The sequence below is a fragment of the Muscardinus avellanarius genome (assembly GCF_963383645.1).
Source record: "Muscardinus avellanarius genome assembly, chromosome: 19".
Lineage (NCBI taxonomy): Eukaryota > Metazoa > Chordata > Mammalia > Rodentia > Gliridae > Muscardinus > Muscardinus avellanarius.
The window spans coordinates 18,524,629-18,543,999 of NC_137805.1; the positions used below are offsets into that span (position 1 = coordinate 18,524,629).

At 48.9% G+C, this 19,371-nt stretch overlaps 1 protein-coding gene across 1 annotated transcript in view; it reads left to right on the forward strand.

Moving 5' to 3' along the window:
• Positions 1 to 11,284: 11,284 nt before the first annotated feature.
• Positions 11,285 to 19,371, forward strand: part of XRN2 (5'-3' exoribonuclease 2) — a gene marked incomplete at both ends in the record, with an annotated part of 71,280 nt that continues 63,193 nt past the window's right edge. Inside the window, one exon of the mRNA XM_080716621.1 lies at positions 11,285 to 11,359. Within this exon, the coding sequence (XP_080572747.1) occupies positions 11,285 to 11,359 (75 nt within the window). The remainder of the gene's footprint in view (positions 11,360 to 19,371) is intronic.

Below are 19,371 nucleotides of genomic sequence, written 5' to 3' on the forward strand. Positions count from 1 at the left end.
GCTCTGGAGCGGGCAGAAAAGAGAGCCCGCAGCTCCGCCGTCATGGCGAGCGTGGCTGAGCTCATCACTACAGGGCGATGCTCTGGCGCCCCTCTGCCCTGCTCCAGGCCGCATCGTAATGCCTGAGGGAGCACAGGATGGAGCTGCGCTCTCATCAGGAGGCGGGAGGTGAGCTCTGAAGAGCAGGGCAGGTTCCGCAGCCACCTCGTCTCTGCAGTGCTTGTCTGTGCCTCCCCCAACCCTCAGCCCAAAGGCATTCATTTCCTAAGAATGGTCAGGCTGTCTTCAAGGTTTTATTTTATTTCTTTTCTTTTTGCGGCACTGGGGATTGAACCCAGGGGCACTCTACCTCTGAGCTCTACCTCCAAACAGGCCTCACTAAGCAGCTGAGGCTGGCCATGAAGCTGCGGTCCTCCTGCCTCAGCCTCCCAAGTGCTGGGATTAGGAGCGTGCCCACCACGCCTGGCTCCTGAGTTCTCTTAAAGTGAGACAGTAGCCTCCTTTGACCCTAAGTCGAGTTCCCACCCCACAGCCTCCTTTGTCCTGTTCTATACTTCAGAGCACTTAGCACAACCTGTCCCAGCACTCCACATTGACTTAGTCATCTGCCTGCTGCCCCTCCCTGCGCCAACATGACCGTGACATCTAGGAGATCCGGCACTGGCCATGCGTCCAGCCCCCAGCTGTCTTGGGACAGGTGGAGTGACGCCAGGAAGTGGAACCCACTGCTGAAAACAAGAGGTGCTGAGACTTAGTCCACGTGCTAAATGCAGCCCCCAAATGTCACAGCCATTCAGAAAGGGGGAGAGCGTCTAATCCCAGACCTGTGGAGCAGAGGGTCCTTGCGAGTGACTGGATTCCACCCCGTTTCACGGAGGACAGACCCAGAGGAGAGGCTCCTCCACAGGCTCGCAGGAGCAGGGTTAGAAGCCAGGCCCTGGGATTCCTCCACGAGATGGGGCAGGGCAGGGGCTCTCTTCTGTGAAGAAGGCCCCTTCCCCAAGCACCTTAGGAAAGTGTGTTCCCAGCCTGCCACGCTGGAAATGATGAGGTTCCAGAAGCAAGACTGAAATGCTGGATGACCAAAGTCAAGCCCATGCTTGTGGGTTCTCAGCGTGCTACACAGATGGGGAAGATGTCTTCTTTGCAGTGTTGGGTCATTTGAGTTACCTTTGGTGGTGAGATCAGCCACACAAAATATATTCCTGGCCTTAGCCAGGGCATGGTGGTGCATGCCTGTAATCCTAGTACCTGGGAGTCTGAGACAGGAAGATGGCAGGTTTAAAGCCAGCCTCAACCGCTTAGTGAGACCATCAGCAACTTAGCAAGACCCCGTTTTTAAAAAATAGGCCTGGTGGTGGCTCAAAGTGAGAGCGCCCCTGGGTTCAATATCTAGTACCACTCTATGTAAATATAGATGTGTGTGTGTGTGTGTGTGTGTGTGTGTGTGTGTGTGTGTGTGTGATCGAATGCCCTTCTTTTCTAACCCTGGGCTAAAGTACTCTGTGTAAAAGTCAAAGATTTCTAAGCCCATTCTCCTTGAGCAAGAGATCCCAGGATGGACAGAACCGCGGCCCTGCCATTCAGTGGAGGAAGAGCCTTGTGCGTCTCTCTTGGCTCCGTCCCTGAGAGCGCTGAGTAACTTAGGGCACCCTCACACTGTGCTGTGCGAAGTTCTGAGTGTGAGGAGCCCACACTCGGGCAGAGCGTGCAAAGGCTCGCTTCTCGCAGAACAAGTGTCCAATTCCACGTTCCAGTTCTTACTCAAGTTTCTTGAACGATTCCATTTCAGTAACACGGCTTAGGACAAAGAAACACACTCGTGCAGGTGGAAGGTTTTTTTTTTTTTCCCCCAGAAAACAAGATAGGGTCTTGCAGAACAACATCAAAACATATTTGTTCTTGCAGAACAAATCAGGTTTGAAAATAGAAGAAATGAGTAACAGTGTCCGCACACTTTCTGCACTAAAGCAGTAAGAAAAATTTTTTTTCCTTTAACTTGATATTGACATCTTACTAAGCAAATTAGCCCCTGGTGATTTTTATTCTTTGTTTTTTTTATTTTCCAGTACTGGGGATGGAACCCAGGGGCATTCTACCTCTGAGCTCTAATATATATATATATATATATATATATATATATATATATATATATATATAAATATAAATATATATATATAAGTATATATATATATTTTGTGTGTGTGGTACTGGGGGTGGAACCCAGAGGCTTTCTACCTCCGGGCTATACTCCCAGACCTATTTTATATTTTATTTGGAAACAGGGTCTCACTAAGTTGCTGAGAGCCTCACTAAGTAGCTGAGGCTGGCTTCAAACCTGTGTGATCCTCCTGTCTCAGCCTCCCAAGTGCGGGGATTACAAGCGTGCGCCACCACGCCCGGCTTATTTTATATTTTTATTTTGAAATAGGGTCTCGCTAGGTTGCTGAGAGGCTTGCTAAGTTGCTGAGGTTAGCCTTGAACCTGTGATCCTTCTGTCCAGCCTCCCAAGTCCTGGGATGACAGGGGCTTATTGCTTCATTTTCCTGCGGCATCACCTGGGACACAGGATCCTTGGGAAAGCATGGCTCCCTCTCCCAGGCAGCCGCTGAGCAGATCTGGCTGGAGTTCTTGATTCATCTTGCCTTTCAGTTCCTGACGCTGGACTGGGTTGACGGTTTGGGGTACGGAAGAGGCACCCACAATTCTATTAGGATTCTACTCAGGGACTGAGTAGGGCGACGTTGAGGTTTGTGACTCCTCGGTAATGACCTCCTCTTCTGCCGTAACTGACAGGCCCTAGTTTCTGTCGCTGAGTCCGGTCGTCTCCAGGAACTGTCCTCTGAGGCCCGCCATAAGGGAGCTGGCACTACCTACCTCCTGACTTCCCGTCTCCATGATTTCTTTTTTCCAACCAGGAATTTCAGCCAGGGCAGTCACATTTGTATTCAGAGCCTGCCAACTCAGGACCGGAAATCAGGTCCCCGTTAGAGACACACCTTGACAAGTGGATTAGATGTCCTAGGAAGGCAGATAAATGTCACTCATGCCGTCACTATAAATAAAAGTCTGGGCCGGCTTATCAGCTTGAGGGTGGAGGTCTTACCTCCGCCGCTTCTCAGAGCACGCTCCACTTTATTATCCTTCAAACGACGTCTGTTCCATCCAGCTTCTTCCATTTATGCCCCCTGAGGGAATTATTACTGTTCAACCCTCTGGAACATGTGGCTTCTGTCAACTCGCTGTCTTTTCCTTTAAGAGACAATACAACCTGTGGCCTTAAACAGAGATCTGTCAGAATTCCCTCAAATGCCACAGCAGTGAGGGGACGGCGGCGGGGTCCTCTCCTAGCGCCTGCTCTGCGAGCGGGCCGTGTTCTCGAAGGCTTTGATTGCGTGGGTCGGTTTGTAGAGCACAGCATTGGTCGCCTAAATCCACGCAGTAACGAGTGTGGGTTTAGACTCGTGGATTCATCACATCCTGTTCTCTGAAACCTGAGTACACACAGCCAAAGCTGGTTAACACGCCAGAGCAGCACACACGCATTTCTACGTGTGCAGCAACATTTCCCAAGTGTTTTGAAAAAGAAGGATTTCACAGAGAGAAATTTAGAGACGGGATCACCAAAGAGCATCTAAGAGGGCCACAGAAGCAGGCTGCTTAGCTAATTAAATGTAGAGTTCTCACACAATCTTATTTTTCTTTATTTTGGCAGTACCGGGGATTGAACTCAGGGGCATCCTACCTCCAAGCTACACTCCAGCCCTATTTTTTTATTTTTTATTTTGAAACATCTCACTAAGTTGCAGAGGGCCTCACTAACTAGCTGAGCCTGAGCCGGGCATGGTGGGCACACTTGTAATTCCAGCATTTGGGAGGCTGAGAATGGAGGCCAGCCTCAGCTACTTAGTGAGGCTCTCTGCAACTCAGTGAGACCCAGTTTCAAAATAAAGAATAAAAAAAAGGGCAGGGGGTGTAGCTCAGAGTTTGAATGCCCCTGGGTTTAATCCTCAGACCTGCAAAAAAAAAAAAAAAAAAAAAAAAAAAAAAAATGCTGAGCCAGGCAGCGAATCTGCGACCCTCCTGCCTCGGCCTCCCAGGTACTGGGATTTCAGGAGTACACCTCCACAGTGGCTAATTTCTCAGTTTTTTTTTTTTTAACCGCACAGCTCTTTCACACACATTATGGCGCACACTACTCATTGTTATATGTTTTGGGCACTGGGGATGTTGTTTTGGGTTGACATAAGTTGTGAGCACAGATTGAGAAGTTTAGAATTAAGTAATTTCTCCGTCTGTATTAGCCTCTACTTACGGAGGCCTTACAACGCGTCTCTGAGTTACCCACGTTCTGAACCTGGGCTTCTGAGCTCCATGCTAATGCCCACGGAGAACAGAGCCGTATGGGAATAAACACGCTTGCTTCCCAGCATCTGGGCACTGGGACCTGCCTGCTACGTTCCCAGTACCCAGTGCAGTGCCGCAGGTCACGAGGCGCGCTGGACACGAGCTCTGAGTGCACTGCGCTCCTAGGGAGTTGGGAAGCTGGCTGCGGGTGGGTTCTAGGAACAGGAACTTGTAGACTCTGTTTCTAGCTTTCTATTAGGAAGCAGACATTCCCAAACTTCATGGTCTCAGGACTCCTTTTAAAAATTATAACCGGGCCTGGTTGCACACACCTGTAATCCCAGTATGTGGGAGGCTGAGACAGGAGGATCGCAGGTTCAAGGACAGCCTCAGCAAGTAGTGAGACTCTCATCAACCTAGCAAGACCCTGTTTCCACATAAGAAATAAACTCGGGCCGAGGGTGTAGCTCAGAGATAGAATGCTTCTGGGCTCAATTCCCAGTGTGTGTGTGTGTGTGTGTGTGTGTGTGTGTGTGTGTGTGAAGGATTCTATGGAGCTTTTGCTTAATTGGATTTGATCTATTAGTATTTACTATGTCAGAAACCAAACCTGAGAAAAAGTACTAATTCAAGGGCTGGGGCACAGCTACGTGGTAGAATTCATGCGTAGACCAGCACTACCACTATGAAACAAGCACTCACCCACTGACTTAACAACAACACACACAGCCATGTGAGCCAGCACACACCTATCATCCCGCGACTCGTGAGGCTGACACCGGAGGATCATCACAGGTTCAAGGCCAGCCTCGGCTACTCAGTGAGGCCCTCTGCAGCTTGATGAGAACCTGTTTCAAAAATAGTGCTGGGGGGTGTAACTTGGAGGTAGAACCACAGTAAGTAGAAAAATAAATGAAGTAATTAATAAATAACCAAAGTGAGACCCTGCTTCAAAATAAAAGAAGTAAAGGGCGGGCTTATAGCTCGGCGGTAGAATGCCCCTGGGTTCAGTACAACAATAGATACTATAATAACACAAGAACACGAGACTCATAACGTTAGCACAAGTGATATTTCATGAAAATAACTATATTTTCTCAAACAAAAGGTGTTAGTGGAGAGATTGGCCACTGTTGTACACTTCTGGCAATCCTGGCCGTGCCTGGCTTGATAGAAGCTAACCGGCCGTCACGTCTGCTCTGATTCCCTCCTCTGTCAGAGCACACAGGCCTCTGAAGTACCTGTGCTCTCCGGGCCTCTGGGAGGCTCTGGACAACTTTCAGAATACTGCTCTAAGAATAAACAGAAGTACGGGGAGCCTACTGAATGTCTGGCAGAAGGTGGATGTGCCCTGCCTCCCGGGAAGCCGTGTCTTCCTCCGCACCTGTTCCTCCAACCACGGCGCGTGTGTGGCACGCACAGGCAAGGGGTGCTGGGATTGAACCCACGCTCGGTCCTCGGGCAAGCGCCCTCCGCCGAGCTACACCCAGGCCCTTCTTTTACTAAGTGACGTATTCTTACAGTCCCCTCTTTTTGAGTCAGGGTCTTGTTGAGTTGCTCAGGCCAACCTCTAACTTGAGCCCCGCCTGCCCAGCCTCCAAGGGACAGCTGGGATTGCGGCGTGCGCCACGTGCCTGGCTTCGGATCTTAATAGCAGCGCAAAGCTCGGCTCATTTCATTTACTCCTGCGGCCTCTGACGACCCGCTCGATGACAGGAGCTCTACTCCTAAATGGCCGTAGCAGTTCTTCTTGCTGTTCACTTGGAATTTTAATCATTGTGGGTATTTCATATTTTGTTATTTTTTTTGTGGGTCTGGGGCTGGAACCCAAAGGCATTTGACCTTCGAGCTACACCCCTGCCCAATTTTTTATTCTTTATTTTGAAATAGGGTCTCACTGAGTTGCAAAGGGCCTCACTAAGTAGCTGAAGCTGTCCGCAAACTGCGATCCTCCGGTCTCAGCCTCCCGAATGCTGGGATTACAAGTGTGCGCCACTGCGCCCGGCTATATTTTGATATTTGATATTTCATACTTTATGGTTATATCTTGTAGCTATGAATGGTATAGTTTTCTTTTTGTAGTAGTGGGGATTGAATCCAGGGGCATTCGGTCTTTGAATTACACCCTCAGCCCCATTTATTTTATTTATTTCATTTTTTTGCGTGTCTGGGGATGGAACCCAGGGGCATTCAACCTCCGAGCTACACCCCCTGTCCTATATTTTTTTATTCTTTATTTTGAAACCGGGTCTCACTGAGTTGCAGAGGGCCTCACTAAGTAGCTGAGGCTGTCCGCGAACCGCGATCCTCCAGTCTCAGCCTCCCAAATGCTGGGATTACAAGCGTGCGCCACCACGCCCGGCTTCTATTTTATTTTTGTGGGTCTGGGAGTGAAACACAGGGGCATTTGACCTCCAAGCTACACCCCCTGTCCTATTTTTTATTCTTTTTAATTTGGAACAGAGTCTCACTGAGTTGCAAAGGGCTTCACTAAAGCACACCTGGCTAGCCCTATTTTATTTTGAAACAAGACCTTGCTAAGTTATTAAGGCTGGCTACAAATTTAGTTCCTCCTGTCTTGGCCTCCCAAGTATGGGAATTACAAGTGGGCACCACCACATCCGGCTGATGGTAGGTTCCTTAATGGCACTAATTTTTTTTCTTGTAGTGCCCAAGTAAAGACCATGGATCTTTAGTAAGTGTTTATTAGCCGGGCGTGGTGGCACACGCTTGTAATCCCAGCATTTGGGAGGCTGAGACAAGAGAATTGTGGTTCGAGGCCAGCCTCAGCTACTTAACAAGGCCTCTGCAATTCAGTGAGACCGTGTTTCAAACTAAAGAAAAAAATAGGGCTGGGGTGGAGCTTGAAGGTAGAATGCCCCTGGGTTTCATCAAAGCAGTGTTTATTGAGTGTGACACAGACGCTGCTATGTGTATACACATTCAGCACTCCAGAAGACGTATTTCCTAAGCTCCTCCCTCTGTGGTTGGCAGAACCAAACGGATTAGAGGAGCGTAAGCCACCAGCAAACCTGGCCCTTGGAGTCACCCAGGCTAGCCCTCCTAGCCCGTCTCCCTTTTGGCAGTGACTGTGGGGGTCACGGGATGAGCTGGCACGCCAAGGATGAAGCAGACCCCTGAGTCACTGTGTGGAGGTCCGCCCTGGAGCCGGACATCACTCCTGGTGAGGAGAGTTCAAGCATTACTTGTTACTGCAGCAAAGCCTAACCACTCCTGACATCGTTAGTAGAAAACGCCTATGAATGAAACAGAAAAGAAGGTAAGACGTAATGCCTTGTGTAGAAGAGTTGAAGGGTGGAAGTGGGCAGGAGCCAGTATGGCTTCCGTGCTCGAGGGGAAGAGAGAAGGAGTCGAGTCTGAAGTGGCAAAAGCTGGTGGGAGAACGAGCAGGACCTACCGCAGGTGTTCTGGAAAGAGCAGGAAATACAAGTAAGAATGAAGACGAGTGATATTAGAAAGTTTTCAGACTTTATGCGGCTGCTGGAAAAAATAGGTTGGGATAGACTGTTACATTGTCCAAACTCAGTACTTAGAAAGCTGAAACAGGATTGCAGGTTCGAGGCCAGCCTCAGCAATCTAGCAAAACCACTTCAAAACAAAAAATAAAGAGCCGGGCGTGGTGGCGCACGCTTGTCATCCCCGCGCTTGGGAGGCGGAGACAGGAGGATCGCGCAGGTTCGAAGCCAGCCGCGCACGCTGGCTTAGGAGACCCTGTTTCCAAATAAAAATATAAAAATGGGTCTGGGAGTGTAGCCCGGAGGTAGAAGGGCTTCCAGGAACCTCAGTACCACCAAAACAAAAAATAAAAAGGGCTAGGGGTGTAGCCTGGAGGTAGAATGCCCCTGGTTTGTCCTCAGTCCAAAAAAATATATCCAAAATTCTCAAGAGGGGAGCACACTAAATTGTGAGGTTTCTTCAAGTCAGAGGTGCAGGAGACACAGATGACTGTCCAGGGGCCAGCGCGTGTGGACACTTAGTGTGTCTGGGGCTGGTTCCCGAGCACGGTCCTTGGCTCTTCACAGAAGTCCTGTGAAATGTAGACTCTTCATGTTACAGCGTACAGAAACAGTGTCAGAGGCTGAGCTTCTAGCTTAGGTCCTCTGGAGAAACAGAACGAGACAGGACAGAGAAAGATTTGTTTTTTTGGTGGTACTGGGGGTGGAACCCAGAGGCTTTCTACCTCCGGGCTACACTCCCAGACTTACTTTATATTTTATTTGGAAACAGGGTCTCACTAAGTTGCTGAGAGCCTCACTAAGTAGCTGAGGCTGGCTTCGAACCTGTGTGATCCTCCTGTCTCAGCCTCCCAAGCGCGGGGATGACAAGCGTGCGCCACCACACCCAGCCCCTGAAAGATTTATTTCTTAAAACTGGGCTCTCGTCTTTGCAGAGGCATGGCAAATCCCAAGTGTGACATGGCAGGCCGGCAGGCGGGAGGTCTGGGGAAGGCATCACCCCTCACTCTTACACCCCGCCGCCTGTCAGGTCCCGTCGGCGCCGTTCTCAATGCTAAATCTCCAATTTTTGTATGCGTTCGATCTTATCACCAGGTGAACTGACTGTCCCAAATTTGGTTACTGGTTTGCTAGAATTCTTTCCTCTGCAAGGGATAAACTACTACTCTGTTTCCATACCAGCAGTTTTGTTTATTTTTGTGATACTGGGGATTGAACCCAGGGTATTTTGCCTCTGAGCTACATTCCAACCCTACTTTTATTATTTTGAAACAGAACCTCGGGAATTTGCTGAGAGCTTCACTAAGTTGCTGAGGTTGGCCTCATATCTGCAATCCTCCCATCTCAGCCTCCCAAATAATAGGATTACAGGCTTGTGCCAGTGCACCCAGTCCCATACCAGCAATTTAAAGTGTCATCAGATCCTAGAGGGGGTGGTGATTGTGGCCTGCTGTGTAGCTAGGAGAAATGCTCTCCTGGAGACCTCTTGAAGTGAGCCTCTAGGATTCAGTGTGATTTGTCAAGCCAGGAGGGGATTCAGAGAAGAGAGACTTTGGGGGTTGAGAAAATGGGCATAAATAGCTCCCCCTCTTGGCCCTCTTCTTTTGGATACTGGGGGAAAAGGCATGGGAAGCCATCGGAAGGCAAGGGATAAAGGTATCCTGTCAGCGCAAGGGCAGGCCATCAGGTGTTCACTGCTTGATCTCAAACAAAGCTGTGTAAACAAGCAGGCCGTCAGCCTCTAGACTTGACTTTGTGTCTCTTGCCTGCTACAGGAGGATGATTACAGCATGTGAGAAGGCCCAGATAAAGATTAAATGAGGTAACCCCCAGCCCGCGCCCTAGCTCACTTTACAGGCTCCACACATGCTGGTGAGTAATAACAATTTTCAATATAAATAAACGTAGCTGGAAGGTTGTACTGGATGTTAGCTAAACGCTGGCTAGATTCGTAACTACTTCAAGGAGGTTGCGTATGCAAACCAGCCACAATTACTGTAAAATACTGAAAAATGTGTTTTCTTCCAGTCTCGGTGTGCGCTGCGGGCACAGACTTGAGAGAAAGCGGGATAAAGCTTCCAGCCTGGGTTAAGACGGCCTAGAGGAAGGCAAAGCCGGCGGTGGCGCGTGCCCCTAGCTCAGAACTTGGAAGCTGGGGAGTACGATGCTATGCGTCCGGGACGGCCTCAGCGCAGCCCTCAGCAGCCCTCAGCAGCCCCGACGTCTGCACGCCTGCTGTGCTCACGACGTCTGCACGCCTGCTGTGCTCACGACGTCTGCACGCCTGCTGTGCTCACGACGTCTGCACGCCTGCTGTGCTCACGACGTCTGCACGCCTGCTGTGCTCACGACGTCTGCACGCCTGCTGTGCTCACGACGTCTGCACGCCTGCTGTGCTCACGACGTCTGCACGCCTGCTCTGCTCACGACGTCTGCACGCCTGCTCTGCTCACGACGTCTGCACGCCTGCTCTGCTCACGACGTCTGCACGCCTGCTCTGCTCACGACGTCTGCACGCCTGCTCTGCTCACGACGTCTGCACGCCTGCTCTGCTCACGACGTCTGCACGCCTGCTCTGCTCACGACGTCTGCACGCCTGCTCTGCTCACGACGTCTGCACGCCTGCTCTGCTCACGACGTCTGCACGCCTGCTGTGCTCACGACGTCTGCACGCCTGCTGTGCTCACGACGTCTGCACGCCTGCTCTGCTCACGACGTCTGCACGCCTGCTCCGTGGTCTTCGCGGTGCTCTCCAGCCCCATCCGAGAATGGCTGTACCTCTCACGCTCAGAAATCTCCCCTGCTCGATTCCCGGAACTAACCAGACCGCTTCTCTGGCTCTGCACCCCGCTCTGCGGGGTCCAGCACCCCATCGTTTCTCCTCGTTTGAAACAGGCGCCTTGAAATCGCACCCACCACTGTGGGGCCCGAGTCCGCTCGTGGCCGCCGGCTTCTGCAGTAAGACCCCCATCTGCTCTCCGGCCTGGTGCCCCCCCCCACGCCGGCCTCCCGCGCGGACCCCGCGTCAAGGAGACACACAGCCAGGCTGGGAGAGCGGTCTCCAAGGATGGCGTCCCCCGAGGGAGGCCGAGCCGGGAGGACCCGCGTCAGCCCAGCATTCGGGGCCGAGACCGGAGGCTGGCGGTTCAAGGCCAGCCTCGGCACTTAGTGAGGCCTCCGCGACTCTGAGAGCCTTCCAAGGAAGGAATAAGAAAGGCCGGGGTGGCTCGGGGGTCGAGCGCCCTGGCTTCCACCCCAGACCCCAAAGGGAAAAGAAAAAACCCGGCTCCCTCCCCGCTCCCCAGCGCCAGCGCGGACGGCGGCGGAGAGGCCGCCCGCCCCGCGTCCCGGCGTGCCCCGCGCCGCGACGTCACTTCCGGCCGGCGCGCACGTGGGCGGAAGTGCGGCTCGGCGGCCCCCGTGTCTGTGGAGACGCCCGCCCGCCCCGCCGCGCCGCCGCCATGGGAGTCCCGGCGTTCTTCCGCTGGCTGAGCCGCAAGTACCCGTCCATCATCGTCAACTGCGTGGAGGAGAAGGTGCGGGGGGCGGCGGGCGGGAGCCGGGGCCGGGGGGCGGCGGGAGCGGGGGCCGGGGGCCGGGGCCGGGGCGGCGGGGCCGTGCGCACTCGGCTCGGGGCCGCCCGCCCGGGCCCTGGTAGGACTCGGCCGGCCTCGGCGGAGCAGCTTCTCCGTGTCTCCCCGCCGCTCCGAGTCGCCCGCCCGCCCGCCGCCCGCGGGAGTGCGCCGACCCGCGGGCAGTCTCCGCGCCTCGCAGCGCGGCGGCGGGCTGGGTGCCGGCGGCCCGAGACGGCTGCGCGAGGTGGCGGAGCCGGGCGCTCTCCCCGCTCCCAGCCCGACTCTCCGTGCGCGTGCCCCCGCCGCCCCTCCTCCGGGACACGCCTGGGGCCGCTCCCCGCTCGCGGTCCCCCTGGTTTTTCGGCAGGCCGGCTGGAAGCCACGCCCCGAGGCTCTCGGTGCGGAGCAGTACTTCTGGGTCGTCATTTGCACGCCCGCCTCGGGTTGGCGTTCTCAGCCGAATTCCTCGGCAAAGCCTTGGTAGGCCGTGAGTTTTCTCTCCGTACAGGCCCCAGATACCTCCACTGTCCCGTGCACACGAGTGGCCACTAGCCCCGCACAGAGTTCAGGTTTGAAACTTCTTTCTCAGGACTTTGAAAACATCGTTCCTTTGTCACCTAGTTTTGTTGATGACAAGTTCAATGTTAATGTGATTTTTATTCATTTGGTCACTACTGGGATGACATTGACCATGTCTTAAGTACTGTTCTAAACACTTCACAGGTATTGTTAGGTCTTCACAACCACATGACTGTTACTTCTTATTGTTATAACAGGACGAGAAAACTGGAGTGAAGGGTTAAGTAACATGCCTAAGGTCGCTCATCTGATAGATGTTGGAGCCGGTGCGGGAACCAGAAGTCCGTGCTTTTGATTTCTATGCATTCACTTCTGCTTTCATTCTTTTGCGTTGGTCATTTTTTCTTTTATATGATTTGATTAAGAAAATTTATAACGCACCAATAAAAAACTTAAAAAAATTTTTTTAAGGCAACATCTCGCTGTTGCCCAGGTTGGCGTCGAACTTGACTCAAAAGATCCCCTGCCTCCCAGGTAGTAAGGATTACAGGCACCTGGCCTCTTCTGGAATTTTAAACTTTTATGATTTCATTTTAAATTTAACTTCTTTTTCTACTGGTACTTGACAGACTCTGTGAGTCATGTGTCTTGTTTTAAGGGGTGCTCTTTGAGTATTTCTTGGCCTTTTTTTCTTCTCTGTTCAAGCTCAGGTTATTGGTCTACTAGACAAGATTTCTTTCACTTTTCTATCTCATTTTGTAGCCCTGTCCTCCACCCTCACTCCTTCCTTTTTTGCAGCTTTATTGAAGCATCTGTAATTGACCTCAAGTAAATACATACACAGTGTACAGTTTAGTACAGCGTTCACATCCATGAACCCATCGCCACAGTCAAGACGGCACAGCACCTCTGGAACATCCCTTCAGCCCCATAGTGGGGCCTCTCTACCTCCTCTCATGACCCATCTTTTTTTTTTTTTTCTTTGTGGTGTTGGGTACTGGGGATTGAGCCCAAGGCCATTCTCCCTCCAAGCCTCCGAGCCGCACCTCCAGTCCTTTTTAGTTTTTGTTTTGAAACAGGGTCTCACTGAACGCTGAGGCTGGCCTTCAACCTGCGGCCCTCCTGTCTCCGCGTCTGAATACTGGGACTGTAGGTGTGGATCACCTTCCCTGGACATACGTTTCTTTCCTTGCCTAACTGTCCTGGCTGGAACCTTGAGTGTGATGTAGACGAGAAGTGGCAAGAGTTTACGTCCTGTCTTGTTCCTGATTTTAAGTATATTGTTAACTGGAACTTGGTTATAGATGCCCTATGTGATGAGGAACTTCTTAATTTGATTGTTGTTTTAAATCACAAAAGGGCGATGAGTTTTGTCAAATGCTTTTTCTTTTTTGCCATGTTTTTGCTTATATTCTATTGATATACTGCATTTATTACATTTTAGATGTTAAACCAACTTTGCATTCTTAGGATAAGTCATGGTGTATAAGTTTTTTTTAGATATTGCTGGCTTTGATTAGGGGTGTGTGTGTTGGGTGTGTTACTGAGGATGGAGCTCAGGGGCATTCTGCCTCTGAACCCTAGACCTATTCTGTTTTTTATTTGGAAACAGGGTCTCATTAAGTTGTGGAGAGCTTCAGTTAAGTTGCTGAGGCTGGCTTTGAACCTTTGATCCTCCTCTCTCAGCCTCCATGCCCAGCTTTGTCAAAGACTTATAAATATCCCATGTTTAGTGTCAGGCGTGCTGGCGCATGCTTGTAATCCCAGAATTTGGGAGGCTGAGAGAGGAGGATCTCGGTTCATGAACAGCCTCTGCTACTTAGGCCCTTGCAACTTAGTGAGACCCTGTTTTAAAAGTAAAGAATATAAAAAATATGGCTGGGGGTGTAGTGTAGAGGTAGAATGTCCCTGGTTTCCATCCCCAGTAATGCAAACAAAACAAAACAAAAATTTATGAATTTGATTGTTATTTCTAAAAAAAATAGCTTTTAGTTTCATTCATTTTTTTTCTTGTTTTAATTGTTTTAGTAATTCTTCTCTTTTCTCTTTTGTTGTGTGTGTGTGTGTGTGTGTGTGTGTGGAGGGGTTTCTGGAGATTGAACCTCCGCAAGGGGGCGATTTTACCTATGAGTTATATCCCAGGTTTTCATTTTTTGTTTTGAAATGGGGTCTTGCTAAATTATCGCACCCTGGCCTGGGACCTGTGATCCTTCTGATTTAGCCTCCCAAGCCCTGGCATTATAGGCATTTACCACTGCACCCAGCTTTGTTTTTTTTTTTTATTACTTTCTGCTCTAGTCTCGTGGAACCCAGGGGCATTCTACCTCCAAGGTGCATCCCAGCCCTGTTTTTTCTTCTTTATTTTGAAACAAGGTCTCACTAAGTTGCGGAGTGCCTAGGTAGCTGAGGTTGGCTGTGAACTGCATCCTCCTGTCTCAGTCTCCTGAGTACTGGGATTTCAAAGGTGCTCCGCAAAGCCGGCTTAATTTTTTTTTCTTCTGCTTGCTTTAGGTTTTGCTTATTCCGTGTGTTTGTGTGTGTTATTAATTTGAGGTATATCTTGATTTAGGCATTTGTAGCTATAAATTCTCTGAAATTTTGGCTTCTCATAAGTCTTGGCATATTCTAAGGTACTTGCTCATTTCTGGTTTTTTTTTTTTTTGACCTATTGATTATTTAGTAGTATATTCTGTAATTTTTATATTTTTGAATTTGGCAAATTTCTTTATTAATTCTTGATTTCATTTTATAGTGATTGGAGAGTATACTTTATTTCTATGCTTTTAAATTTATTGAGGGACTGGTACATGTGCACTTGAGATGTACATTTTGTTGTTAGGTGGAATATGTCTCTTAATTTCATGTTGGTTTTCTGTCTAGTGCTGCTGTTAGGTGCACACGCACGGTTGCAACACCTATTCTAGGCATGCATGGGGTGCGTGCCTAGAATCTCAGTACTTTGGAGTCTGAAACTGGAGGATCACCATTTGAGGACAGCCTCAGCCAGTAGTGAGATTCACATCCACCTAATGAGACCCTGTTTCAAAATAAAAATAAAATAGGGCTGAGGGTGTAGCTCAGAGGTAGACTGCCCCTAGGTTCCATCCCAAGTACCTCCCCACACGGCCTGTAATACTTATTTTAAAGTCTGTTTTGAGCTGGGCGTGGTGGCGCACGCTTGTAGTCCCCGCGCTTGGGAGGCTGAGACAGGAGGATCGCGCAGGTTCGAAGCCAGCCACGCGCGCTGGCTTAGGAGACCCTGTTTCCAAATAAAAATGTAAAAATAGGTCTGGGAGTGTAGCCTGGAAGTAGAAGGGCTTCCAGGAACCCCAGTACCACCAAAATAAATAAATAAATAAATGAATAAATAAATAAAGTCTGTTTTGAGCCGGGTGTGGTGGCTCACGCTTGTAAGACCTGCACTTGGGAGGTGGAGACAGGAGGATCACACAGGTTCGAAGCCAGCCATGCTGGCTTAAGAGACCCTGTTTCCAAATAAAAAAATATAAAAAATAGGTGTCTGGGAGTGTAGCCTAGAGGTAGAAGGGTTTCCAGGAACCCCAGTACCACAAATAAATAAATAAATAAATAAATAAATAAATAAATAAATAAATAAATAAAGTCTCTGTTTTGTCTGATCTCAGGTTAACCACTCCAGATTTCTTGTGGTTGCTACTTCAATAATTATCCTTCTCATCCATTTACCGCTACTCTGCATCTTAATATGTAGCCAGGTTGCTTTTAAAAATCCACTCTGTCTGTCTTTTGTTGGGTCATGAACCCATTCTCAGTGACCATTGGTTTTAGTTGGTTTACATCTACCACTTTATTTATTTTTTAATATATAGATATATATATTTATTGGTGCATTGTAGTCATCACAATGGAATACAACACTTGTGAGGATATACAAGCACACATCATCCAATTAGCCCTTATCCAATCCCCATCCCATTCCCTCCCTACCACTTTATTTTTGCTTTCTCTGTCTCACTCGTTTTTCTTTCTATGTTCCTCCTTTTTTCCCTTTTCTTTCTTTCTTTCTTTCTTTCTTTCTTTCTTTCTTTTTTTTTTTTTTTTGGATACTGGGGATGGAACCACCCAGGGGCATTCTATCTCTGAGCTACATCCCCAGCCCTATTTTTTTAATTAATTAATTTATTTATTTATTGCAGTACTGGGGATGGAGGGGGCATTCTACCTCCAACCTACACCCCCCACCCCAGCCCTGTTTTTTTATTTATTTTGAAACAGGGTCTCATGATTCTAATTTTATTTTTCCCTCATTGTTTTGAATTTTTTCAGTCACTGCTCTAGAGTTACCGTGTATCCGTATATACTTAGACTCAGCGTCAGATGTGTATTACTTTAATTCCAGCAACATATGAAGCAGTTACTGCTGCCTGGCCTCCTGTACTCCTCTTTGAAGCTATCGTTATGCATATTAATGCTTATTAAGATTACAACCCAACCCAAGTTTGTAATCCCAGGATTTGGGAAGCTGAGACAGGAGGATCTAGTAGGTTCAGTATTTAGTGAGGCCCTCTGCAACTTAATGAGACCCTGTTTCAGAATAAGAATAAAATATTGGGCTGGGGGTATAGCTTGGAGGTAGAACGCCCCTGGGTTCCAACCCCAGTACTACACCCCCCCCCCCCGCCCCCAAATAAAAGATACAACCTGCTGGGCGCTTGTAATCTCCTTGCTTGGGAGGCAGAGACAGGAGGATCGCGCAGATTCGAAGCCAACCTCTCTGGTTTAAGAGACCCTGTTTCCAAATAAAAATATAAAAATAGGTATCTGGGAGTGTAGCCCAGAGGTAGAAGGGTTTCCAGGAACCCCAGGACCACCAAAAAAAAGAGATCCAACCCATTATACATGTTACACTTGGCCATCTCCTCAGTCTATCGCAACTTTGTTTCTGTCTACCTGCTTCCTATAATTATTGGGAATACATTACTTATGGATTGCATCTTGTTTTATAAACCAAATGATATATTGTACAACATTTTAACTGCTTTTAAATTCAGTTAAGAGGAAAAATACATACACAGCTGGAGCTTTGTTTGATACTAAGGATGGAGCCCTGGCATTCTACCTCAGCTATACCCCCAGCCTCACAGTGTGACTGACTTGCTGGGCTGGCCTGGACCGAGGCCCTCCTGCCTCAGCTTCCCAGCACTGGAGTGTGCAGGCCTTTGCCCCCACGCTCCTGGCGTGGAGCGCTTTGTTTGGACGTGAATGATCATGTGGCCTCACTTGCTTTTCACTGAAAGAACTTCCTTCAATATTTCTTGGAAGCAGTCTGCTAGCAACAAATTCTGTTTTGTTTTCTAATCTAAAAAATCTATTTCACCTTCATTTTTTAAAGATGGCTTTCTTAAGTGTCTTGGTCACCAGTTTCCTTTCCCTCCCTGGGAAGCCAGCTGTTAATTTTATTGGGGTCCCTTATCCAATGCCTTTGTTGTTTGGTGTATTCTTACACTTTCAGTGCTTCCACTTGGGGACGCCCTTTTTCTGCTTCTTTTTGTATTTTCCTGGGCATTCACAGAGCCTTCTAGATGCTGTCCTTGTCACTTAACATTGCACCTCGGGGGTCTTCCCTGCTTCCCTCCTCCTCCCCCCCAGCACGCCGGCGGTAGGTACCTGCTCTTCACCGCGCCTCCCATTCCTCCCGTCTTGGCTCATTTTCTTCACTTGTTTTCTCTTTGTTCTTGGCCTGAGTAATCTCTGTATCTTCAGGTTTGCTGTTTGTGTCTTTTGCTTCTTCAATCCACTAGTGAGCCTTCTGGTGAATTTTTCATTTTAGTTACTTCTTAACTCCAAAATTTCCACTTGGTTCTTTTAAAACATAGTTTTTATTCCTTTGGTATTTCCTGTGTGACATGAATTTCCATAACCTTTCTTTACTTCTTTAATTAAACTTAGTTAAGCTCCTCCAGTTGGAGCCAGTTGTGGTGGTGCATACCCGACCAGAGGCTGAGACTGGAGGATCGAAGGGTAGAGGACAGCTTCAGCAAGTAAGGAGACTCATCAACTTAGTGAGACCCTGTTTCAGAATAAAAATAAGATAGGGCTGGGGTGTAGCTTAGAGGTAAATGCCCTGGGTTCAGTTCTCCGTACCAGCAAACAAAACAAAGCTCCAGGTGAATCCATTACTCTGCTAACTTTAGCAGTGCTCTGGGGTCATAAAGTTCTTTACAAATTAGTATAGTGAGAGAGCGGCTCCCTTGGCGTGCGATTGGTTTGTGACGTTTGGGATCTGCGAAGCTCTGGAGGGCTCCTGGTTTGGAACTGTCCGCTGACTGGCCAGCCTCTCAGCTAGGCCAGACTCGGCGCGCCCACAGATTGCCCTTACTCTTCGCTGTCCCCAGCGTCTTGGGTTTAACTGCAGGTCCCGGCATTTGTAGCGTTTTGATTGGGTTGTTGCTGTGCTTGTCATTTCTCAGGAGCAGGTGAGCGGCCTCCTCGCAGGCAGGCAGGCAGGCAGGCAGGCAGGCAGGCACACTGTGAGTTGGCGCTCCGTAGCCCTTCCCACAGGCTGCGATGGCCAGCAGCTGCGCGGAGCTCTGGGACGTGGTCTCCGTAGTGCTTGCTGCAGCCCTTGGCACACGTGATGCCGAATCTAGTGGAGTGACAGTGTTGAGCTATACAGTGGTGAGGTTTCTGAGGTCAAACTACCAGGTTCAGATCCGGGGCCCTGGACCAGGCAGTAGTCGAACTTTGGAAAAGCCACTTGACCCCGTAAGTATTTGTAAGTGGACTACTCCAGGCCTCACAGGATTGTTACGAGGCCAGAGTAGAATAACCCGTGAAAAAGGCCCTCAGAACAGTACTCGTCACACTTGAAGTGCTCCATAAATATTAGTGATAATCATTAATTCTTGCTCACTGACATCATGTAAAATGAAGGCTCAGTATGTAACAGGAAAAAAATATTAATCCCCTCATGTTCAGATGCTACTTGGCAGTGACATCAAAACTGATAGCCTGGACTGAGGATGCAGCTCCGTGATAGGGTGCTTACCTAGAGTGGGCGACGCCGTAGCTAGCAAGGCGGAGTGAAACACATACACAACCTGGGTTTTTAAGCTCAACATACATATATGCAGTCATTAACATTTTGGTTGTTTCTTACCAAAATAACACCCACGTCTTATAAAAATTCCTGTGGTTTAAGTTGCTTTAAAGGAAATCTAAATACTGAGGTTGTATAGTTTGGCATCTGACCTGTATCAGGATATGTTTGTTATTCAAACCTTAGACATGACCATAATTTTTCTAAAGTTGCTGTTAAATCCTATATACATTTTTTAAAATTTTTTATTTTTTTGTGGGTCTGGGGATGGAACCCAGAGGCACTTGACCTCTGAGGTATACCCCCTGCCTTATTTATTTATTTATTTATTTAATTTATTTATTTATTGGTACTGGGAGTGGAACCCAGGGGCTCT